The sequence below is a fragment of the Canis lupus genome, chromosome 1 (genome assembly GCF_048164855.1).
Source record: "Canis lupus baileyi chromosome 1, mCanLup2.hap1, whole genome shotgun sequence".
In the NCBI taxonomy this organism is placed as follows: domain Eukaryota; kingdom Metazoa; phylum Chordata; class Mammalia; order Carnivora; family Canidae; genus Canis; species Canis lupus.
Window position 1 is genome coordinate 29,919,548 of NC_132838.1, and position 26,392 is coordinate 29,945,939.

The window sequence follows — 26,392 nt, forward strand, 5'->3', positions numbered from 1 at the left end:
GTGCACGTCACGTGTCACACAGTGAGGAGCCAAAATTCAAATCTGAAATCTATTTTTTCAGTAGTTCCAAAGCTAGAGATGGTTCCCATCAAATCCATAAATGTTGGAGATGATTAAGTGAAAAATTAGAGCCCACAGCCTAAATTCTGGCACATGGAAGGTGCTCACTAAATGCTCTCTTCTCTTGGGCAGCAGTTGACATGATTCACTCTCTACTGGCACCACTTGTTTTTGTCTTCCTAACAAAAGTTTCTTCTCTTCCCAGCTTCTGTAATACCTTTGTGACTTGTACTGTTGGGCAGTGGGGAGCGCCCAATAGGTGATATAGTGAAAACAGGTTACAATTTTTTCCCTCCTTTATCTTTTCACCTTTTCCTTTTTCACTGAGATCCCATAAAGTTAAGGATTTTATCCTTTTCTTAGGCCATGTGTCCTTTCCAGAGTCTGTGCAAGCTACAGACTTCCTCCTCAGAAAAGGCTATATATGTGGTTCCACAGATTAATGAGTCTTGTGGATCTAGCAGGTTTAAGGAATCCCTCTTAAGATACTCTGCTCCAAAGAAAGAATTCTGCACTGAAATTCTGATATCCTAAAGCTAAACTCATCTCCCTTTTAGAGGAATACCCATGAACTGGGGAGTTCATCATAGGCATGGTAATAGGATGGGAAAAAAAAAAAAAAAGAGGGTTTGCACATGTGGAACACTGAGGCTGCCTGCTGTGAGAATGGGAAGATGGGAGCAAGAAATAGTGACAGGATTTATGTATCCCCACACCAGATTTTGGTCAAAGTAGTACAGACATTGGTTCCAGAATGAAATGAAACCCAAAAGGCTGTGTGCATCACAGGGTGCTCACAAACATTTCTATCTACATTAGTGTGCTTGTTTGTGCAAAAGAAATGAGGGGAGGATGTTTGGAGGTTGGAAAGATAACAAAAATAGAGTCCCAGGCATCAGTTAAGAAGGAATGAACTGGTGATGGAGAAGATGCAAAACCATGTGAGCAGAGATCCCATGAAGTTTCTAGTCACTTGGCTTGGGTGGCTGTACCTATAAGGCCACGTGATATATATCACATGTATATTAGGCAAAGTGAAATCCCAAGCTGTTTATATACAACAATATGTATGTAAACAATAGTTTATATACAACTGCAACTGAATATGACTGTGCTAGAATTTGACATCTACGTTGATCAAAGAACCTCAGTTATTATGAGTTAATAAGAAGGCATCAAAAGAAGAGAGATGCTGGGAATCATCTAGAACATCAAAGGTAACATTTTATTTATTTTTTTATTTTTTTTATTTTTTTTAAATTTTTATTTATTTATGATAGTCACAGAGAGAGAGAGAGAGAGAGAGAGGCAGAGACACAGGCAGAGGGAGAAGCAGGCTCCATGCACCGGGAGCCCGATGTGGGATTCGATCCCAGGTCTCCAGGATCGCGCCCTGGGCCAAAGGCAGGCGCCAAACCGCTGCGCCACCCAGGGATCCCAAAGGTAACATTTTAATCTGTTTAAGATTTTGCAATTTCTGGCAAATGTACATAAAAATCTTTCCATTTATTTCCACAGCCCAGTTGAAAAACCTCACTAAGTTGGCTGTGATGGCATAGGACAGAATTTTTGCAGTATATCCTCCTGGGCGCAAAATATCAAAAATACAAACTTGCTTTTTCAGTACATGTTTTAAAACGTCATGTATACATAAGCACACTAATAAATATAGTCTAAAGAAAAACAGAATATACATTTGAACACAAGCCTGAAATACTTTCCCATAGTATTTTGATAAAAATCACAGAAAGATGCACTGGGTGGGGGGCTGGGAGTGGTCAATGAACATCAGCAGCTGTGGCAGATCGTTATAATAACAGCCCCTGGTGAGCCATGCCTATGTCCAAGCTTCTTTGCAATCTAACTTGCTGCTCCTCATACCAGGAGGTAGGGGCTCCTTCCTGACTTCTTGAACCTGAGCTGGCCTCATGACATGCTTTGACCATGTTCTGCACATGACACAGGTAATCTTGTGTGACCTCCAAGGTAAGGCCAGAAGAGGCCCTGCTACTTCAGCTTTTGGTCTCCTGGGATGCTTCCCTGAGATCACCACATAGGTCCAGCCTACTAGAGGATAAGAGGTCACATGGAAGAGAACCCAGGTGGCCTAGTGGACAGCCACCATGAACTGTCGGGCAAGTGAGTGAGGTCATCAAGGACCGTCCCTCACAACTGACCCTCTAGCTCAACATAGCTTAGAGCTGCTAAGCCGACCCACAGAATCATTAGAAATGGCAAATTGCTGTTGCTTTAAGCTGTAAGTTTTGGAGTGGTCTGTTGCACAGCAACAGTTAACTGATGTAGTAATATTTAGCAGAATTTGTGCCTGTATTCTGTTGAGAAGCTATATTTCCTTTAGGCCTGGCCTAAAAATCTTCAACTCTCAGGGTCTTCCCTTGGTCACAACATGCCACCCTGACTGCATGGTGATTATACTAGAAGGTATCAGAGACTTCCAGGTGTGGTAAGCCACTGTCTGGGTGGGTTTAAATATCATTTACTGGAGGCTCAGAAAGACAGAGGATCTTCTTGAGAGCGTTCCTGGACTTGCAATTCTAAGCAAAATTCACTAAAAAATGATACAGTGGGGATGCCTGAGTTGCTCAGTAGGTTAAGTGTCTGCCTTCAGCTCTGGCTGTGATCTCAGGGTCCGGGGACTGGTCCCAAAGTCAGGCTCCCTGTTCAGCAGAAGAATGCTTCTCCCTTTCCCCGTCCCCCACTTATCTCTCCCTCTCCCAAATAAATAAAAATCTTTAAAAAAATGATATAGCAAATTGAGGATTAAAAAAAAAACACTTCAAAAAAAAAAACCACTTCAAAATATATTGCTACTCAGGAACCTTACAATGAAGATAAAGTTCAAACTTACCTTCTAAAAATAGCTTATACTTCTAGAGAATAGCAGTAGATAACAAGCTGGCAGATAAAATTAACACCTCTGTGTAAAGCACTTTGCTGAGGGTTGTAGAGACCATCTTGCCCCCTCACCCCCCCTCCCCCCCACAGCTACTCCAACCCTGACTCACTGTATGGGATCATCCTTCCCCGAGTGGGCTCTGACTGCCTAAGGAGCCAAACAAGTTACTCCCATTCTCCTTACCACCATATTTTCAGGAGTAGTTAATACACATGGAATACTATAAAAATTAGAACATGTTATGGGCTGAATTTTGCCCCTCTCACCCCCAAATTAGTATTTTGAGGTTCTAACCCCCAGCATCTCAGAATGTGAATGTATTTGGAGATAGGGCCTCTAAACAGGTAATTAAGGTAAAATGAGGTCATTAGGGTGGACCCTAATCTGACTGGGAGGTATCCTTATAAAAAGATTAAGATGAAGGCCCAAAGGCAAGGCCATGTGAGGACAGAGTAGATGTTCACCTACAAGTCAAGGAGAGAAGCCTACAGAAGACATTAACCCTGTTGACACTTGGTTCTTGGACTTGTAGCCTCTAGAACCATGAGGAAATGAATTTCTTGCTTAAGATATCCTGTCTGGGGTGTTTCTTCATGACAGCCACAGTAAATGAATACATAACACTTCCAGCTGTAAGCTTGAGCAAACTCAACTTAGGTGGATTTACTTAAGAGGCAGGCCCCCAAAATAGGAAGGGCATCAATCTGACCTGAAAATGAAGTCATTAGGATAGTAGTTCCATTTCTCCGCCTTTTTTTTTTTTTTTTTTTTAAGTTCTAGTCACCTCACACTGACACCTGACACTGGCCTTTCCTACAGCTGGCAGTAAGATGGCCAGCAGCTTTCAGGCTCCAAGAAGAAAGAGGGCCCATGAATCTCCTCTGGACATGTCATTTCCACGATCCCCCTCACTTACTAAGTATTCTAATTAATAACTACTTTGCAGGGCTTGAGAAAAGCAAGGCCCAGAGTCATATGACCTGCCTCTAGTTATACATCCAATAAGTGTAGCAAGAGCCAGAAGTGGATTCAGGGTTCTCCAACTGTACAGCTGACATTCTCAATCCTTACATTTACCTTTCCAGACAGAAAGACTGAGGCGGAGGGCAAACATTTTCTATAAAAGGTCAAGCAGGAAATATTTAGGCTTTCAAACCACAGAAGTAGGTCACATGTTCTTTGCGTTTTGTTTTTTACAACAGTTTAAGACGTAAAAATCTGAATATGCTCAATGCCACTGAATTGTACAGTGGATGGTTAAAACTCCAAATTGTATGTGATGTATATTTTACCACAAATAGATAGATAGTCATTCTTAACTCTTGGTACAGAAACAGCCCAGAGTCAGATCCACCTGCAGGCTGTAGTCTGTAGTCGGCCAACCTCTGATGCATCACTGAAATATACTTCTTAGAACTCCAGACCAGCCACAGGTTTCCTTGATTTAGCAAACAGACTAACCGTTATCAAAAAGCTCTGAGGAGGGATCCCTGGGTGGCGCAGCGGTTTGGTGCCTGCCTTTGGCCCAGGGCGCGATCCTGGAGACCCGGAATCGAATCCCACATCAGGCTCCCGTTGCATGGAGCCTGCTTCTCCCTCTGCTTCTCCCTCTGCCTATGTCTCTGCCTCTCTCTCTCTCTCTGTGACTATCATAAAAAAAAAAAAAAAAAAAAAAAAAGCTCTGAGGAATGCCTGGGTGGCTTAGTGATTGAGCTTCTGCCTTTCTGCCTTTGACTCACATTGTGATCCCCAGATCCTAGGCCCGATTCCCACATGGGGCTCCCTGCAGGGAGCCTGCTTCTCCCTCTGCCTGTATCTCTCACGAATAAATAATTTTTAAAAAAACAAAAAAGGTCTGAAACCCACCATCAGTGGGCTGCCATTCAAATTCACCCAGTGAAAAATGGTGTGAGAGCAAGATCATGGCAGCAGAGGCCACTCCCACCCTTATGGGTTCCTACAGTTTGTGGGGCAAGAAAAAGAACCTGCTCTTCTATTCAGGTGAAAAACAACTGTATGAAAGACCTGACCCACTTTGTTATTAGTAGTAAAGGGGACGATAATCTTGAGATCATTTTGTGCACTGAACGTAAGATGTCTACTTTTGGGGTTATTGATTTTGTTTTGCTCTGCAGAGAAACAGGAGTGGTAGAAAAGTACAGATTCACTCCTACAGAACCATTTTCAGGTCCTACAGGTCTAGCAAGTGGTTAAAATTGAAGCTCAAAAGATAAGGCAAGACATTTAAAGATTATAGAATCCTTCAAAGACAGGCTCATTTGTTTTTTTTTTTTTTTTTTATTGTAGCCTACAGCCAAATTGCAAGTCTCGAAGCATACACCAACCACGTAAGTGGGTAACTTACCCAAAGAATTCTGACCAGGATCTTGCCTAGAGTTTAGGAGAAGGAAGTGCATGAGATACAGCTGAAAGAAACATAATGAAAATGACCCAAAGGGAAGGGGGAAAAAAAAAACCAAATACCTATATAATATGACTAATGTAAAATACCAAGAGTAATGCTTAAGAGTGTAGACTCTACAGTCATAGGCCTAAATTCAAATTCAGACTTGACTTCTTAACTGTGTGATCCTGATCAAGTTATTTAACCTGAGTCTCAAGTTTGTCATCTATGAAGAGGATTTTAATAGTTACCTCTACCTGACATATGGCAAGTGCTCAAAAAATATTGGCAATTATTATTAAAAACTTATTTTGATAAAAGTTCCAAATTCCACAGGTATTGGTATCCCAGTCCAGGAATTCTATTGCTCACAATCTCTACATTGTTTCCTTGAGTGGAATTTTTCTTCTCAATTCCTTCTTTATGCAATACACTGTTAATATTTGACTTTTCAGTTAATCCTAACATTTAAGTGCATTTGCACACAGAAGGAGGATCTGTCTAGCTATTGCCTAGAGTTGCACCAAGTTTAGTAAAAGTCCTTTCACTGATCTTGAATCACTTTGGAACTCACTCTGGTTAAATTCTTTCCAGGTTTTACAGTAATGTTAGCGATCTTACCTTTCCTTAAGAATGGGAATGGTGAAGCAGCAAAGTGTGCACGTAGTTATACTACTAAAGTAGCACTTCTAGCTAGCTCTCAGAGGGATTTGAATGGCAAAAAGCAAACTTCTGATTTTAATATTCTTAAAAAGCAGGTGTTCCAAAATCTGCTGATTTATTAGCAATTACTCCAATCGTAAACATTTCCCTAAATTTTTCTTTTCAGGAGAACATAGCTCATTTCTTTTATACTCTACAAGAGAAACAATTTCCAGTACTATCTATTAACATAAACTTAATAGTATTTTGGGGGAAAAAAATCTTATGTAGCATAATCACTGATGGATTTTAAAGTGGAACATCTACTTTTCAAACCACTGATAAGATGCACAGAAGACTTGGGAAAAAATACATCTAAATATACTTTGAGATACAGTGATTTTTCTCAGAATGATTATTGTGATTTTTGGTCTCTCTTTTTATCTGTACACCCAACAGGGGCTCAAAGTCAAAACCCCAAGATCAAGAGTCACATGCTCTTCCGACTGACCCAGCCGGGTTCCCTGATTTTTAGTGTCTTTTTAATATATAGATTTTATATTTTACAAACTTGTTAAAAATCATTACACGCTACTTTTATACTGAGTAAAGGAAATTTTCAAAGTAGACCTGATAAACTAATTTTTTTCTTTATTCTTTTGCATTTTTGTAAAGATTTTATTTATTCATGAGAGACACAGAGAGAGGCAGACATAGGCAGAGGGAGAAGCAGGCTCCCTGCAGGGAGCCCGATGGGGGACTCGATCCCAGGATTCTGGGATCAGCCCTGAGGGGAAGGCTGATGCTCAACTGCTGAGCCACCCAGGTGTCCCCTTTTGCATGTCGAAATAGTTTACTGTATCTGACATTTCCTTTAAGTCACATGAATTTGGTGCCAGAAGGAGAACAGGGACTGTCAACCAAACCCTCCAAGTCTCAGTTTCCTTGAACTTCCCCTATTCTATCACAGCAAGTAGAGTGAGCAGATGACCTGGAGCCTGGTAGATGGGTCTGAATGCTGGGCCACACTAACTAGCTGTGTTATTTTCAGCTAGTCACTTCACCCCAGAACTTCAGTATTCTATTTGTGTAACATGTAATTGAGAATTAAGAACACACTGAAAAGTGCTCTGCAGGGCCTCTCACATGGTAAATGGCTCCATTCATAGCTGTGGTTCTCATTTTTATTACTAACCCAATACTACAAAGCTGGAAATGGAAATATTTTCAGATCTTCCTTTCTATTTAATCTTAAATATCACTTATTTTATCCCAGTTATTTATCCAAATTCTCTTCCCAAATGCCTTTTATTATATACATGTCAAACAAGTTATAGAATGATCAAACCACAGTTAAGTCATAGCATGACTTAACTTTCATTGTACTTAGGTTTCCAGAGTTCAGAAAATAAACAGATCTATCATGACTTGCTCACATGCAGCTCTCAGATAAGGATCTAGAGGAAACAGCAGCTAAGTTCCTATCACGAGTCTTCTCTTCTTTACTCATTGGAACATCAGAATGAAGGGAGGGTCATTGTCTCTGCCTGAGACTGCAGAATAAAGAAAGACCCTTCAGAGGGAATTCAGAGGCAGCCATGGCTTCATGGACCAGAGTCTGGCATTTACTGAGGTTGTATCTGCCTCCCACTTCCACAGCAAGAACCCAAAAAGGTTGAGATGCCTTTTTTGTGAATTTTTACCAGCAGCCAAACTAGGTTTATAGACTTCTGTTATGTAGCAAGCATCCAAGTTTGAGTTGAAGAGAAATTCATATACATCAGGGCTTGTCAAAGAATCTACCAGAAGTTATTCTTTAAAAATCTAAATCATTCATTTACAACAGACCAGCTTGCAGCTTTAGCACCATATGGTGGCAAATGGAGACTTTCTTAAGTGATGCTTTGCGTGCATGCAAACACACAAACACTGCAGAGTTTCCTAAACTGGTGTTCTCTGTACAGAATTATTCTGTGGTCAAATAAATCTACTAAATTCCTTTCTTGGTAATTCATAGTAGCATATTAAATGCTCTTATAAGTCCTATAGTATAGAAATGGATTTCCTAAACTGATCTGAATTAGAATCACTCTTTGTTGGTATACCTATTAACATCCTGCAGAAGGAATGACCTATAGAACGCCACTCTGGGAAACATTAACTATCCAGCTTAAGTGGTGCGGCACTGCAAGACAAGGAAGGTGCTTTACGGATAGAGGTGGCACCAATGCAGGTGGCCTTGTTTCAGTGAGCACATCAGACATTCCCCGGGAAACTGCCCAAAATTTGGGGAGAGATACTTTATGCGGGCCGGGGGTCCTGAATCAATGAGTTACAGCAATAACCAAGATCATTTTGAACAAGATATGATTATGCTATGTACAGCTCTCCTCCCAGAAATTCAGACTGTACCCTTATAACTGACATAGAGCAATAGAATACAGATTTTTTTCCCCCTTAGCAAAGTAACCTTCTTTTTCCAGGAAACTAAGGCAACCATACAATATATCATGACATGCGGCTGAGCTGAGAGCATAATCGAAGTCTCCAGACTAGCAGTTTTCAAGTCTAAGCTTCCTCTTGTTACTAAAATAGCTTCCACAATAATAAGAGAAAATCCACAGTCACATATAGCTAAGTCCCTACCTTTTAATTATTCATGTTAATGCCTTGCATTTGTAGAGTTTATACTTTACAAATGCTAATCAGGCCCAAGGATTACATGAATAATGGAAAGCCACAAATAATTACCAAATCTGATTTTAAGCAATGTATTCAACACATGCTCTCCCCAGAAATCTTCCCCAAACACTACCTCCCCCACCCCGCCACTTACATTCTTCATCCTAAAAGAAACCTTAGTATAATTAGTTTTGTCAGGAAGACCAATCTAACTTTTATACTTTGCTTTTTCTCTGGTATCCTAATAGTAATGATGCTGAAAGACCAGAAGCAGTAGTAATTAGAGAAAAAAAAAGGCTCAGGACCAGAAACTAGATGCACTATTTGAAAAGGGGAATCTGAAACCCAGCTCTAATGCCCAGCTACTATATCAATGGAGAGGATAATTGCCTTCCCTTCAATTCTGCATGGTGGTAGTACCATCTGTTTCTTCCCCCAGTGACTTGGTATACCTGCCAAGAACAATAAGCTTTAAACCAGATTATTGATGCAGCAGTTTTCCTGCCCTCCTCTAGGGGGGAAAAAACCACCCAAACAATGCTGGTGTTCCCATTATTAACAAAACAAAACAAAACAAAACAAAACACTACATTAGCTAATGTCCAATGTCACTAATTAAAACCAAATGCCATTTCATAGCAATCCAACTGGCAAAAATCAAAGCATCTTACTAAATCCCATCTAAGTGAGGATATGGGGAAGTGTGGACTTTCATATACTGTAGGTGGGACTATGCTGATAAAATGATTTTGGAAAAGCAATTTGGCATGTGAGAATGCACACCCCACTTCTAGGAATATACCAGAGAAACTTGCATATATGTCCAAGAAGAGGTGTGCAAATGGTTATTGCTGCACCCAGTCTATAGTAGCAACAAGACAAAACAAAAAACTAATCAACTTCTCTGTCCATCCATTGAAAAATAGTAAGTAAACTGATAAAGTCACATAGGAGAATTAAACTGTGCTAAAGTCCTATTATAACATTCTATGCGGCAGTGAAAACCAACTATAGGAGTACTTTGGATTGGTATTTCAAAACTTGAGGCGAAAAGTACAAACTGGCAGATTTATATGTTAATATGACATAATTTATATGAATTTTAAACACACAAATTAAAGATATTTCCATGCAGTAAACGTGAAGAAACTGACAGGAAGAGTACATGCTATCTCTCTGGGAAGAGGAAAGGTGGGGGGAGGGGGGAGGGATGAAGGAGAAAAGACCATGGAAGGATACATAGGAAATGACATTAACCATAATATTTTTTATTTATATTCCCCATAAATATTATATATTTTAGTACAAAATTTTTGGTCCAGATCCCAGGCATACAGGTATTTATTACGTTAGCTGTTTTCTAAGCTTATTTTTCTTAAAATAACTTTCAAAATATTATAAATTATAGCCTTTTCAAGGCCAAAATGAATGAAAAATAGTGGACTGAGAAAATATTACAGCCTTACAACAATGTGCAAGGTGAAAAGGAATTGGGTTATCAGGCCATGAAGTAGCAGCTTCCTGAATATTGACTTAAGAACACAGTGATACATTTCAAACATATGTTAGTGTCTCTATTTTTGTGTGGCCAATGAAAAAGTGGCTCGAAATACTATAATGAGAGTAATTGTCTAGGACAACAAGTTCATTAGAAATATCTGCTATAGTGATACGATCACTAGGCATCTGAGATTATTTTCAAGTTAAAAAAGTTAGAAGGAGGGGCACCTGAAAGGCTCAGTTGGCTAAGTGTCTGCCTTCAAGCTCAGGTCATGATCCTGTGGTCCTAGGATAGAGCTCTGAGTCCAGCTTCCTGCTCAGTGGGGAGCCTGCTGCTCACCTATACCCCCTCCCTGCTCATGCTCCCCACCCTTGGCTCTCTTTCTCTCTCACATGCTCTCTCAAAATCTTAAAAGAAAAAAAAAGTAGAAGAAAAATAATCTTTAATTATTTTATTCTCATAGAGCAAATGCAACTTTCAACTGGTTTTTAGTCTCCTAAAATTTAGAAGTCTTAGCAGCAATGCTGGGCTCTTTTTTTAAAAGATTTTATTCATAAGAGGCACAGAGAGAGAGGAAGAGACATAGGCAGAGGGAGAAACAGGCTCCCTGTGAGGAGCACAATGTGGGACTCGATCCCAGGACCCCAGGATCACAACCTGAGCCAAAGTCAGACTCTATCACTGAGCCACTCAGGCATCAAAGCAATGCTGGGTTCTTAGAACTACTACAATGACACTATCGACCTACAAAAACTTTCCAAATAACATTCAGTACCACTTACACGCTAGCTTATTAGTGCCAGGGACAGTTAGAAGCACACTTTCATGTATCACACCCCATCTAATCCTTAACCCTACAAGATAGATGTTGCTATTACCTCTGATTTGTAGATGAGGCAAGCGGGCACAGAAATATCAAGCACTGTGCCATGAAGCATGGCATAACTTGCCACTCCTAGAGTCCAAGTTATTAACCCACATATTGTCTCCAGGAGACCACAACTCTGTGCAGATGGGAACAACCTCAATTCAATATTAACCTTCACATAACAGTTTCTAATTTTAAATTTTAGAGATACTTCTCTGACATGCAAATCTGCCTGGTTGATTTTACTGGCAAGTTTGGTCTCCACCAGAGACTACACTGTCAAAGACCAGTCATGTCATTAGAAGTCCTGAAGCATCACTATGATTCTGAGGAGACCTTCATCAGCATTAGGAAAAGGAAATATATTTTTCTCAGTCTGTTAATTTAGAGATCAAGTATTCTGAATTTTGGTACCAACACACTCCCACCACCCTCATTGTCCCAAGCAATGTATGATACAGTGTGCTTGCTGAGGCTTCATTCAGGGATGCTTGCTCTCTTTCAATCAACATCTTAGAAGAATGAACTCTGTATCTCAGGGCCACAAGGAAGGAAGCAGATCAGCAGATCGTGCTAAGTGCTACAGGCTCATACAGGATGAGCCACCAATCACAAACCAGGACAATTTTCTTTCTTTTCCTTTTTTTTCCCTTTGTTTAACTTTCACACTAAAATGTTGCAGTAATGTTTTAAGATAAAATAGGCTAGAGGACAGCATAAATAGTGACACATTTAGCAAAATAAAAAAAAACTGCTGTTACCTAGAGTCAACAATCTTGGGGCAAGGGAATCAAATCTAGGACACTGGGAATGACGAAGGAGGCCTCCATTCTAATGACTGTGACAGTAGTGTCAGAAGAAAGGAATTCAAGATACACCAAAAGTCTTGAAGTTTTGCTTTTTAATACATCACCTGAAGTAGTATGGACTCATTCTTTAACCTTGTTCTCCTGGAGTAATACATATCAATGATTATATTAACCCCCTCATGAAGCATTGGTAGTAGTAATGATCTACAAGAAATTCTCAGATGGGGCCTGGAGCATTCAATTTGCTTTTATCTACAACGTTTCACAAAAAAATCATGTCACTGGTCCTATAACTATAATGATCCAGTTACATCCAGTATCGGCGGCCAATAGTCCTTTTAGTTAGTCCATTACCTTCTTCCTTCTTCAAAAATCACATCAAATGAAAACAGAAGCTCCTCATTCTTCTCTTGCATTGTAGAGTTTTAATCAGAATAACACATGCTTAATGTGTCTTTCTACTTACTTTCTTCCTTTATTTAAGACAGTAGATTAGGACCCAGAAGCTAATTTAATACATCCTCAGGTTCACAGCAAAGTGGCAGAAAAGTTAGATGTTAAGAGTGAGGTAGAGTGGATGAGACACAGGGTAAATACTGGCTACAATGTGATTTGACTAAAACAACTGGCCATCAGCAGAAGGGTGCATCTGATGGGGAGAGAACAAGAAAGTGGAACAGACCCAAGCACATGTGCATTAATATCCAGTGGCCCTAAAGAAGAAAGAAGAGGCTATGTGGGGATACTCTGAGCCTGCAAAGAAGGTCCAGGCTGCGATCCAAGTGCACTGTTGAAATGGTTACTCATGAGTTCCAGGCTTGAAAAGAGGACAAGTGAATCAGAAGGGTACTAATAACTGTGAGAATGAACAGAGGTTCAGGAACCTAGAGGTCATGCAGTGGATGAAGGGTTCATGGTGCGGGCAGGAGGTTGAGCTCACGTAGCTGGTGAGACCTAGTATGTTGTCTGGTATGGGGCAGGCACAAAATATCAGTGTTTGCTGAATCTGAAGTTTGTGGGTGATTTCTGAGTTCATGGTATTGTAGGTGGAGTGCCAATAAGTCCCAGCACAGATGTGCCCTACCTAAACAGAGCAGTAGTGAAGGTCACATAGCGTAAGAGTAAATGTGATAGTCACTGCAGCTTGTGGCAGTGGAGAAGAATTTGAAGTCACTTAGATTGTGAGAAAATATCAAGCTGACTGATGATTAGAAGTGTTGACCCAAGCAGTTAGTTTGGAGTTCCATTCAGAACTCTTGCTAATGTTAATATAATACGGCTCTGAACTGCTGGATGGGTAAGGGTGAAGCTAGAGGATAACAAACCCCATGTAAGGGCTAGGGAAAGGACTTACCACTGCAGTATCACAGAAGATGGGAAGCTAAGAGACTCACCAAAAGATATTGTGCATCCCAAAGTAAGCCCAGGGTAAAAACCCAGAGTGCTGAGGTTTGGAATCCTGACACTGCAGTTGCTACTTTGCATCTTTACATATTACGGACTGAAAGGTCTGTACCAGGAACCGTCCACCTACAAAGAACCTGTTTTTCTGGGCCTTGGAGGGGGAGAGGGAAAAAGGGTGATGCAGAGATGGTATTATAAAAGAGAGACATAAAAAAAAAAATAAAAAAAATAAAAGAGAGACATAAAAGGAAAATTCTCAGTGTGGCTTAATGAGGTACACTGGGATGGGTGGGGGTCCAGGAACACACTGGACTGTTGTTTGCAGCAGCTCTTTCCAGACCCATAGAGGAGCAGGTGACAGTGGGAGACGCTACCTGTCAAAGAGCTGAGAGTTTAAGTCACTGAGGATTCGTTTCTTATGTAATTGCCCCGACTTAGGACTTCTACTTTATAGACATGATCGTGAATTTCCATTGTTCAAAAGGAGGTAAACACTTGTCATACTTCAAAAACATGGCTGTAATGAGTGCAGACCACAAATTCAAAACGGACATTTAATAATGAGCTCCAGTAGTTCAAGGAAAGGTGATGGTAAAAGTTGCCTCTAGAATGCTCTGGCACTGGAATTTGGTCCAAGTCAGTGACTGTAGAATCTGCATAGTCTCCCAGCTATAAGGTCCTAACAGAAAACTCAAGTCCTCTCTGCATGAGGGCTAGTAGGCAAAGGTCTTTGATACAAAAGTCACTGTCCTATATCACTAGGCAGGGTTGATGACTGATCCGGTATCTCGAGGCCTTTGCTGGATTCAGAACGTAGTCTTGGACCTTGGAATGTTCCAAGGCTTGGACAGATAGCCTCGCCCACTATGCTTCTGATTTTCTCTGATGGTGTCAGTGTGTCATCACACTGTCAGTGTGACAATCAGTCGTTGTGTAATAAACATTTAGGGAGCCTCAACTACACACGGGGCCCTGTATTAGGTGCTAGGGACACAGTATGAATGTAATAGTCACCTTCACTGCCCTTTTAGAATTTAGTAGAGTTGGAGAGATTTTTAATACTACTCAGCAAACACAATCTAAATTTGGTTAGAGCGACAAAGGATTAGTACATGATCCTAGAAGAGCCAAGACCATGGGACCCAGCCTGATCTGGGGACACTCTCAAGGAAAGGATATTTAAACTAAAGGAGAAGTAGAAGGTAACCAGGTATAGCAAAGCAGAGGGAGAACCATCTACAGTATACATCAGGTAAAGGGAAGAGCTCAACCTCAGGATACAAAGATCCACCAGCATATTATGTTCAATCATAGCAACACCTAACACTGAAGATGGTGCTTGTGCCAAATGTTCTCAGCACTTACTGCTAACTGGCTTGTGAAAGAAACAAGATGACTGCAGAGAAATAAAAGTATTGACACATGAAACAGAAACTCACCAAATTTAGAACAAGAAATCTTGGTGCTGAAAATAGCATGAGAAGAAAAATGGCCCCATAAAGCTAGTGGCTCCAAATGCAAGTGCCTATCACCTAAACCCCTGGCAGAAACCTGCCCACAAGCTGAGGACATTTCCATCAAGCAATTCTCACACACATTTGCATGCGAATGTTAGAAAAAAAAAAAAATCAAAACAAAAACTACAAAAGTAGGAATTTTAAGGAGAAACAAATTCCTTTTGGTTGGTTTTCAAGATGGCAGAGGATCATGGCTATTGTTCCCTGATTAAGGCAGACCAGAAGTTTTCCATTAATCTCAAGGAATAAAAGGTACACTCCCTTAATCACATTTGAAATAACAAGTGAGGTGATTTGACATAATGGTAATTTATTTCCTTCACTTCACAAGAGACAATTACAGGGTATAGCAATGAGTAATCTACCTGACATCTAGTACATCTGATCTGCATGAATAAACACAGGACAAGGATCCAGGCACATATACCTATTGCAGGCAAGAGACAAAAAAGCTCTCAGAAAAGCGGCAGGCCTCTTGGAAATTTTCATTCACAAGCTAGTTAAGGTAAAAGGCAGGAGGAGATTAGACTACGGAAAATTTCTATAATAGACATGTACTGGAACAGACAAAGAGTATGTTAGAAGTTATTAGAAAATTTGTCATTTGTAGTCAAATGTCCCACTTTTTATAAATATCATTTAATGAGCACCAAATATTTTTCAGAGTGTGCTAAATGCTTATAATATCTCAAATCCTCACCTCCTCCTGTGAGCATGGTATGATTAATTTCATTTTACAGCTCAGAGCCTGAAGCTTAGAAACCTGTTAAGAACTGTAACATGCATTTAAAAAAAAAGTTTACTGAAAAAAAAAAAAAAAACAAAAAAAAAAGAAAAAGGGCTCAGTGGTTTAGTGCCGCCTTCAGCCCAGGGCCTGATCCTGGAGACCCGGGATCGAGTCCCACGTGGGGCTCCCTGCATGGGGCCTGCTTCTCCCTCTGCCTGTGTCTCTGCCTCTCTCTCTCTCAGGAATAAATATTTTTTAAAATGTTAACTAAAAAAGAACTGTAACTTGCCTATTTCCACATATAGCAATTTTTCTATGACATCACAGTCTTTCACCCCACAGTTATTCTAATTTTCTAATAACCTTCACAAACTTGTGCAGAGCCGCTAATAGTCTACCTAGTTAAAGTTTTCTCACCAAATAAACTGATTGACCTGATAGTGGCTGGTTCTGAATATCTATAGTTTTCCCAAGGGCCTCAGAGGCAATAGCTATCATCTTGATTTTGCATTTGTACTTAGATTTTATGCTAGATTGTTTAGGAAAGGTTTCAAAAGGGGTCCACAGAGATTCTAACCTCCACCCGGATTCCAACTCATCCCTCAACAAATGCACTTGATGCCTGACCTTGTAAGTGGCCCTATGAGGAGGCGCTACACCAGCCCCCATAATGTTGTTCCCAATGATGGTTTTAGGATGACTGGTTCCACCCAATCCCCAGAATATCTTGCTACTACTTTGAGACCGTGAACATAATTTTCTTTGGTCTATATCCTAAGCTCCATTGTCATTTCACCCTCCACACTGGACCCAGAATGGTAAATTCTCTGGAATCTGGACAGAATCTATTAAAATTCTCTAACAAACATCACTGGACAGAAAGCCTAAGAAAATGGAACTTGCATTTGATAGTCAGCAAAAATATTCATCGATGCCCTGGTAAACACTTCAAACACGACGTCTTATGGCCATTTGTGGTACACTTTGGGTCTCTGTATCTAGATCTGAGGTGTAACGAGGAATGATGTGCCTTTTAAAGTTGGCAAATCTAGAACATAAACTTAATACATATAAGGCCCAACATATACGGGCTTTTCTAAATGCTCAGTGAACTCTCTCAAAATTTCCTTTGTTGATGTGAAGGTATTAGTTTCTGCTCAAAACATAGTTAAGGTACCTGCAAATGACCTGATAATTTTTGAGTAACAACAAATTGAATTTATTTTTATTTTATTATGTATTTTTTTATTGGAGTTCGATTTGCCAACATATAGTATAACAACCAGTGCTCATCCCGTCAAGTGCCCCCCTCAGAGCCCATCACCCAGTCACCCCAACCCCCCGCCCACCTCCCCTTCCACTACCCTTTGTTCATTTCCCAGAGTTAGGAGTCCCTCATGTTCTGTTACCCTCTCTGATATCTCCCACTCATTTTCTCTCCTTTCCCCAACAATTAAAGTTGCCCCTTGAGATATGCTAATATTAGTAGAAAAGGATACTCAATTCAACTTTTAATAAATAATGTGTACGATTTGTCAGCTGGCAGATTTTCACCAAATACGTGTGTTTGGTTCCTATGGTTAGAGCAGTCAGCTATTTGGGCTCCACTGATTATAGCTCTTGAAATACACACGTAATTTTTTAAACCTTTTAGTTCCACACAGCAAGCAAATTCCAATACACATAGTACCTCACCATACAAAAAAAAAATTTGGTTATATAAAGGTTAAATCGTGTTCCTCTTGTATAGTGATACCTATGGTTAATTTCTACTGTAACACAGAATGCCTGAGAGATCAGTCTACTCACTCAATAGGTATTCACAGAGAATCCAAGGAGTGTAAGCCATACATCAGATGTTGTGGTCCTTGTTCCTGACATCTCCTATTGTTATTTTTATATTAGTGCTTTGAATAAAACATCACCTTTCAGGTCTCTTCCAATAAAATTTATGCCAATCAATCTGATTTTACGATTTCCTCTTATAATAGGGTTCTTTGATATTTCTGCTCATCTGAACTATACTTTTGCCTCACTAGCTGTAAAATTCTACTACTTGAAAGCTTTTGCCTAGTCTTGAAATTGCACAAATAAAGACACTGGGAACAGACAACAGTCCAAATCTTACAGAACAAGAAAAGAAACAGACGGAATCCCCGGGTGGCTCAGCAGTTTAGCGCCTGCCTTCAGCCCAGGGTGTGATCCTGGAGTCCCGGGATCCAGGTCCACATCAGGCTCCCTGCATGGAACCTGCTTCTTCCTCTGCCTGTGTCTCTGCCTCTCTCTCTCTCTCTCTCTCTCTGTGTGTGTGTGTCTCTCATGAATAAATGGATAAAATCTTTAAAGAAAAAAGAAAAAGAAATAGAAAATATGAGAAAAGGATTCCAGAATGGCATTCACACTTTTTGACATAACACTCCTTTTTTGGGGGGAAAAGAATGATTCATGACTTACAAAGAGGACATTACAATTGCTAAATCATCACCAATCCAAGAAGAATATAAATGGCAAATGGCAGATCATATTTCTTTCAGAAACCTTAACTGGCAGAAATTCTACCTTTAGAGAGGATAAGCCAAAAGAAAAGAAGATGCTGAGTGTTCATAAAAACACATTTTAACAAAAAAGGCAGGGAGAGGAGTAAGGGGAGAAGGAGAGCACGGTTTCCTCAGAACTGCTGTGTCCTGATTTCAAGAAGAAATTTTATTTCTTTAGAATCTAATCTGCAGTTTGCTAACAAAATGGGCAGAAGGCATTAACCTTGATATTAACAAAGTACTGAGTTAATACTATCTTGTAAACATATGCCTTCATCTTTCCACCAAAGAAAATGATGAATAGTATGATGGAAAACAAAATAGTAGGATTCCCTGATATACTCTTAGGTTAATCCTATTACTCTCTACCACATTGCATTTACCTATCAGATATAGCCAAGCATCAAAACAGTTACCTTGGAAGGGCAAATCTAATAGGATCAACATTTCTCTCTCTCTTTTTTTTAAAGGTTTTAAAAATTTATTTATTCATGAGAGACACAGAGAGAGAGGCAGAGACATAGGCAGAGGGAGAAGCAGCCTCCAGGCACGGAGCCCGATGTAGGACTAGATTCCAGGCAGATGCTCAACCACTGAGCCAACCAGGCATCCCCCATCAACATTTCTTAGAATTCTTATGTTAGTAAGACTTTCAGAACCTATGCAAATTATTTTTAAGTATCAAATTTATCTCCATTCAATAACATTCCATGCACTCTGTCTGCAATTTCTCTACAGGGGAGTAGTCTTGGCCCTTGAGAAGTTTCCGGTCTAGAGAAGGGCATGGACATAGCTATAGATAGTTTCATTACACTCTCAGCCCTTCCCCCAATTTCAGTTTATATTCTTGGATTATTGATACATAGTGGTCCTCCTCCACTACAGGTAAACACCTCTGGGAGCAGAGATTCTGTCAATTACCTTTGCACCACACCTCCACAAAGCCCCAGCAAAGTAATCTGTACAGAATGCGCATTTAACAAGTGTTGGTTTAGGGAGAAAAGGTCTTTTTATTTATTGACACTGTGCTCAACAAAATTCACCATAAGGTAGGTTTGCCATGAAACCTAAGCAAGGGCATGTGGTCACTGCAATATCTTAATAAGCTCTCTGGCACCAGTCCTCAGGTCAGCATTACACTGAGGCTTGGGTTCTAGAGGTATATGAGCAAAAGCAGTAGCCCACCTTAAGCTCAATTACAATCTAAATGTTATATGTTAATAATAGCAAGGCATGTAAAACATTTACATCCCTCCTGATTATAAGGGAGAGAAATTACTCCTTCAAGAACTGAGCTAGTCTACCAGCTAACTGAACTTTGTCTCACCCCAGGGTAATTTTGAAGCCACCATTGGGAATCCAGACAGTGATCCATCTGTACATTCCTATTGAGTCCATGATGATGGTTACCCAATAGTAGAGTACTTGGAAAAATGCAGCTTGTCATTAACCCAGGGTAATCCTGGATAGGAGCGTTTACCTTATTGAATTTAGATAGCAAACTTCTTTCTTCCTGGTAATGACAGAATATAGATACTAAGCACGAAAACCAGGTTAGGACACAAGTGGTGGATTAGACCACAGAATAGGCAGAAAAAAAAAAGATCCTGATTGTTTACCTTAATAAAAACAAATAGAAGATAATCTTATGTCATCTTGCTATGATACTTTGGACATAATTTAGAAAGTAAAACTCCATTATACATTGGAAAAGATGATATTAGCAACTGGCAAGAAGTATAATAATCAGAGCAGCAATAACATTTAGGTTGAAAAGGATAACTGAAATTGTCTATAAAGCCAGGCTACTATGCTCCCTTAAGGAGAAAAGGCCGTCTGCTCCAACAGGCCCTTCTTTTAACAACATTCATTTTCTGACCTGACCATATCTGGCACTAGGAAGCAAGTAAGAAAAACTCAGAAGGTCACAACTCTACAGACTAGAACTGTGTTGTCTAAGAAGGTAACCACTAGCCATGTGTGGCTCTTTAACTAAAAATCAATTAAAATTTAAAAATCAGTTTCTCAGTTATAGTAGCCATATTTCAAGTGCTCCCAGCTACATGTGGCTAGTAGTCATCATATCAGTGGATACAGAATATTTCCATCACTGTTCTATTGACAATGCTAGATTTGAAAGTGGACATTTCTATTGCTCAGATAGACCTGATGAGAAATTCACAACCAAGCCATCATTAGAGATTTCCAAGGTTGTTTATTTTATTAGATGTATCCGTTAAGGTAGAGATATTTGGGGATCCCTGGGTGGCTCAGTGGTTTAGCGCCTGCCTTCGGCGCAGGGCGTGATCCTGGAGTCCCAGGACTGAATCCCACATCGGGCTCCCTACATGGAGCCTGCTTCTTCCTCTACCTGTGTCTCTGCCTCTCTCTCTGTCTCTGTGTCTCTCATGAATAAAAAAAAAAGAGAGAGAGAGAGATTTGAGGATGTACAGAAAGTGTAGACAGTCTTATCAACATAAGACTTTTCCTCTTGGTCTTTTCCTTCTTTTTCCCATCTGATACAGGGAAAAGTAGACACTCCTTAAGTCTTTCTTATCCAAAAAGTTGCATGAATTGCCAAAAAATAGATTTTTAGAAGCACCTACTTCCCCTAGCCTTCTTCGCTTTAAATAAAATACTAAAGGCAACTGAAAACAAAAACAAAAACACAGAAGACAGGAATTCAAGAAAACTACTCACAACAAAATGAATAGCTATCCTAAATTATATCTCCAAGATGCCTAAGGGAAAAGTGCCACAAATTAAGAACATTTCCAAAAATACAGAGTGGGCACAATGCAACAGATCCACATTAATTTAGAAAATTACCACCTCCCAAGAGGCTAAATGATTTGCTACTAACAATTTAAAGTAATGGGTTTTCATCAAGAGCGAACTCTGGTTCAACTGTCTAATTCCCAGGCAAATAAAAGAATCACTTATAGGGTCAGCTTCCATCCATGGCATTGGTAAATTCCTTAACTCATTTGGTTCTAAAAAGCTATGTCTGGTATTGAAATTAAAAACAACTATGTTAGATTCTACTTAGAAATTCTCTGTATATAGTATTTTAAAAGTGAAATAAAAATATACTTTTGAATTTAAAATAGTTTCAATTATATTTAAGAAAAGCAAACTAAGATTCACTCAAGAATCAGAAAAAGCAAGCCAGCCATTTTCAAACACTGGATTCTACTTAAACACTCATTCTATCAGTGCTTAAATATTTGCTTGCTACTTTGCCATGCTACTGCTGTGTACCACACAGAGGAATATTTGATCTCAGTGACAGAACAATTTGAATGCAAGCTAAAACTTACTCACCACATGGAAACAGCAAAACCGATAATCTCTCAGTTTAAGAGATGAACAGTTTATGTATTTGGGGGAAGGGGGCTGCATGATGTTGCCATCTCTGACAATCATAGCCCCGGGAGGATAGCTATGAGACCATGATAAAACCAGGCGGTACACAGGGATGTGAGAAATCAGGCAAGCTGCTGCTCCATTTCATCATTATGAAATGCACAAGAATCAGACCTCTCCTTTCTACACCCAGCACATTCCAACCTCCACAGGGATGTTAGGTAGCAGTTACCATCAGAAGTTATAAACCTCAAAAAAAAAAAAAAAAAAAAAAAAAAAAAAAAAAAGAAGTTATAAACCTCATGGTGCCCTCCTCCTGGTTCCCTAGCTTTGCCCTCCTACATTGCACTCAATGTTTATTTACCTCCTCTTCAAGCTCTCAGTATTTCAGAATAGAACAGAAGTAACATCTTGACCCTCTGCCCTTGGAAAGGCTGCACTCTTTGTTACTTTAACTCATCCCCTTGCCAGCAGAAACTCTTATTAAACAGAAATCATCCATACACCTCATTTAAACCTGGATAACCCCTATTTCTTCCTCCTGGTGAGGACAGTGTACTGGTAACTGTTCAAGCGAACGTGTGAAAATTCAAGATCTCTAGGCCAAGAAAGTAGCTTGGGTCAAAAAAGCAGCTGAACTGAAACCTACCAAATCTGCAAAATCTGTTCCCTATTTCATGCATACAGAGCTTTACAGAATGTGCAAATACCACCAGCAAACTGTGCTAGGAGGTCACAAGCACTCCACATACGAGCACGACAACCCAATTTGTAAAAGTGTTACAGACAGCGTAGGAAAATAGGGGCTGGTTCAGTTTCCAACCAAAGGGTAGAACTAATGCATACCTTTTGGTCTTCTGGAATTTCCATTCTTTTGCTGTTCGTCTTCCTCATTAATGGTGAATAAACCAAGGGGACTTGGCCTTGCACAGGTCTTCTTCAGTCTCTCTTGTCGAATAGCTGTAGCTGATCCAGGCATACCGCAGCTACTTGTTTTTTAATTATTATATTAAAAATATATGCTTATGTAATTGCAGCTCCCAGGAAGCTGCTAGTTTCTAAGCGGCCGGTTCATTTGAGCACTTGTAATAGATCCCCTATGGTAAACAGTGTGCAAACAGCTGACAGATACTACCAGCTACTTGGCAACTGAGGCCCTGCGGTTCCCCCCTCACCTAGCAGCAACCCCCGCACCTCCCCTCCACGCCCCCTCCCACTGACTCCCCCCAGGCATGTGGCTGGCTGGAGCTCGCGGCTTGCACACGCGCTCGACACACACGGGAACGTGCACTCTCCCTCCGGAAAAGCCCCAGGAAAGGCTCGCAGGGTCTGCTGCCTCCTTCCACCGCCTAACGTGCTCATGCAGATCCCAGCGTCTTCCTGCAGCGGCAGCACCCTTCCCCAGTCTTCTCCCTACCACCGCACAGGAAAATGTTCCGCACTCGGCAAGGAGGGGAAAGGGCATGTGCCGCCCAGAGCAGTTGCCCTGACAACTCCGACCTGTCCTAATCCAGGAGGTGAGGGAGAGGCTCGGCGTCCGCCTGGAAGCACAGGGAACGGTCGGAGGCGGTCGGACCCGGGCCAGCACGCCGCGCAGCTCCCACCGCCTGCCCTCTCCTCGCCATCCGCCAGCCGGGAGGACCCACAGCGCTCCGCCTGCACCAGGCAGCAGGGCGCTCCTGGGACGGGCAAAAGGGGCTCAAGGCAAGAAGGTCTTTTCTTCTTTGGGGGGCCGACTTTTCAATCGGGGTGATGTTGGCGAGTCCCTGGATGAAGGAAGGCATCCCTGGACCCCCATGGCTTACTCCGCACTCAGTAACGTACCCCAGCCTTACAGACGTCCCTGCCACCCCAGAGTCTGTGTACGCAGGCTGGGCCACACCTGTCGTGAGGTGTGCACTTGAGATTTTCCAGGGAGGGCAGGCAGGTGGGAGAGAACCGTCCCTATTCTCACAAAGACCACAGCTTGGAATATCCCTTCTGCAGGTCAAGTTCAAAGGAGAGAAACTACAGTCCATCAAAGGAAGGAAAAAAAATCCTCCTCACCACATCCCCCTCATCCCCACTCAATTCTCACTGCTCTGGACCAGTCACTACCAGTGGTGCTGAGCAATCCTCAACACTTGACCCACTTTTAGTTTTTTTTTTTTTTTTTTGGACTGTTTTCTCCAAAGTGTACAATCACATGACTATTGTTTTCTCCTGAAATGAGCTTTCTCACTTAAGACTCTCCACTTCTAGGCTGCCTGAAACATGCTGTATGGGAAAAAAATTTATAGTAAGTGACACTGATAAATGCCAACTGCCAAATTAAGAAAATAATTTTTTGTTTTTGTCTCTTTATCAAAATCAAGTCTGTTTAGAAAGTCCAAAGCCATCCTCCCACCCCAGACCACTCTTCTAATTTTCCTGTCCATACTTCACCTACATGCCCAAGAGGGGACTCCATGGATTCTACATGTACCCTCTCTAAATCCTTTGAATGTTAGAGTGACTTTGACAATTACACTCAACCTTTTCTTGGCACCTCAGTTTTTGCTTTAAAATCAGGGTGACATCATTTACCTTATAGGATTAAGAGCATAGTGGTAGCAATAAGAAGTACTTCTACATCACCTGCTTTTACTTTTTATAATACATCTGCTGTAAGTAGTCCATTTTTGTTTCATATCTAAGGTCAACTATTAACTCTCTCAAGGAATAGTTCTAATATTTTTTTAATCTAATATTGGCCAGGTCACTGCTAGAGATGTACTAGAGTGTTAGCAAATCTACTGTGGGGGCAAACAAAAACACCAAAACTACAGAAATCTTTCCCTCAATGGCTGAGGGATTTCATTAAGGTTAACATATGTTAGATATGTAGATTGGGGAAATCAGGAAATTTAAATATTAAGTTTACTTAAAATCATGGTCATCTCTGTGATAGGTATTTGGAATTAAAGTGAAGGGTTGAAGAGCTGAATGGGTCTGAGAAAGCATCTATTATCAGCATTTTACACACAAGGAAAACCAACGCTCCAAAGGTAAAATTCCTTGCCCAGGTCAAATGTTAGCTGGCAACAGATTTAGAGTAAAAATTTAGATCTCCTTCTTTCTAGTCCAGTGCTTCCCCTTATGACAAATATCTGGCCTATCTAGTTCAGAATATCCTAGATCCCTCTCTCCAGCTTGCATAGAATATGTGCTGCCGAAGTGAGCACATCCAGCTTGTATAGAGATGGCAAGATGGGGAGAAGGAAGAAAAGGAGGGATCCATGCCTTGAACATGCAAGATCTTGTTGTTTAAGAAATAAACAGTGGATGTAATATACTTCCGTAATTTTACTTAGTAATTCTATTTCTGAATTGAAGAGGATTTGTTATTTCCTATTTATTTCTTCAACTGGCTATCAATAAACATAGTCCAATGTTATATTTATTTATGAAAATCTTTTTAAATCTGCTTTAGTTTGTTTCTTCTACCTTCCAGGGAATCAGGTTAGTACTTACAATGGCAACACACACACAGACATACACACATACAGCCAAAACTACCTTTTGGCAGAAAAAATGAAAAGCTACATCTCAAATGACAAGTTTCATTCAGAAACATTCTTTATCCAAATAGCTTCTGACCATCTCCATGAAATTTTTTAAAAATAAACAATTTTTTAAATTTGTTTTTTATTTTTATTTTATGATAGTCACACACAGAGAGAGAGAGAGAGGCTGAGACACAGGCAGAGGGAGAAGCAGGCTCCATGCACTGGGAGCCCGACGTGGGATTCGATCCCAGGTCTCCAGGATCGCGCCCTGGGCCAAAGGCAGGCGCCAAACCGCTGCACCACCCAGGGATCCCATCCATCTCCATGATATTTAACAAAGGTATTACTTAAAGAGGTAAAGCTAAGGAAAAAGGGATCTTTCCCTTCATCTTCCAAATAAAAAAAAAATGAGAGGCTTAGCATTTTATGAAGTAACCTAGGAGAAAAATGAAACACCTTTCTTAGAGTGGCTTTTAAAAAGTCAAGTGAAAGCTGAAATTCAAATGACTTCTGCAGAAGATGTACATTTCTTTAATTTCAAGAATGGCCTGGATGCACAAAAGCTTTAAAGCTTTTGCAGAAGAAATGCAGCAGCAAAGCAGAAGCTTCATAGCCTTTAACTTGTCTGGATAAGATTTCACAAAGGAGCCCTCCTTGAGGTCTGTGGCAGGGAGATCACAGGACAGCCCCTCTGGGACAGAAGCCTATGACTGAGCCCACCTCTACCATAGCCAGCCAATCAACAGTTCTCTTCTGTTAACTGTACTGGAATATTCCTCAAATGACAAAGACGGTATCCTTCATGCTCTAGTATGAGAGGTCTCATGGAGAATTTTGATTTGTGTCAAAATGTGGAAGTCCTCAAAGTTGCTGTTTTGAAAATTATGCTTAAACCATTACTGGTTTAATCAAAGGAGGCCAAAAGTTACCACCGTCCTACAGCCCATGAGGCAGGGGTGGGGTCAAGTAAAAGAATTCCATTATCTAGGAACATCTCCAACTTTGTCAGATGCTGTGCTAGGTGTCTTAGATAGGTTACCTTTGTTAGTCATAAGAGCACTGAGGGAGGAGTTACCACCTGACAAATCAGGAAACAGAGGCTCACATAGGTTAAAGTCACACAGCTAGTCACTGAGTCAGGATTAAACCATGGCCCATCTGCTAGGAGGCTAAGATGTTTTTGTCCTGCTGCCTTGTAAATCCTGACTGCAACACCCACTAGCTGTGTCCCAGTCACAGCTGTGACCAGTCACAGAAAAGCAAACAGCCCAAGATCAAATAATCACAATAAATGATTTTCCCCCATCCACAAAGTACACATGTAAGACATAAATACATTTGATATTAGTTTCCTAAATGCTTAAACCCAGTCTTTAATGGATATAGGTGTTTAACTCTTAATTTCAGGAATATGGGCTTAACCCCTGTAGA

The 26,392-nt window shown here is 40.6% G+C and overlaps 1 protein-coding gene across 13 annotated transcripts in view; it reads right to left on the reverse strand.

Annotated features, from left to right (window-relative positions):
* The window catches only part of MAP7 (microtubule associated protein 7), a 173,333-nt gene that overhangs the window by 125,395 nt on the left and 21,546 nt on the right, over positions 1-26,392 (reverse strand). For 2 of the 13 annotated variants that reach the window (XM_072825040.1, XM_072825014.1), the window contains exon 1: positions 22,281-22,604. The exons of 9 other annotated variants lie outside the window; for them this stretch is intronic. In XM_072825040.1, the coding sequence (XP_072681141.1) occupies positions 22,281-22,413 (133 nt within the window). In that variant the 5' untranslated portion in view covers positions 22,414-22,604. Of the gene's footprint in view, positions 1-22,280; positions 22,605-26,392 lie in introns of those variants that run through there. 2 more of the 13 variants (XM_072825050.1, XM_072825015.1) reach the window with 1 other exon arrangement.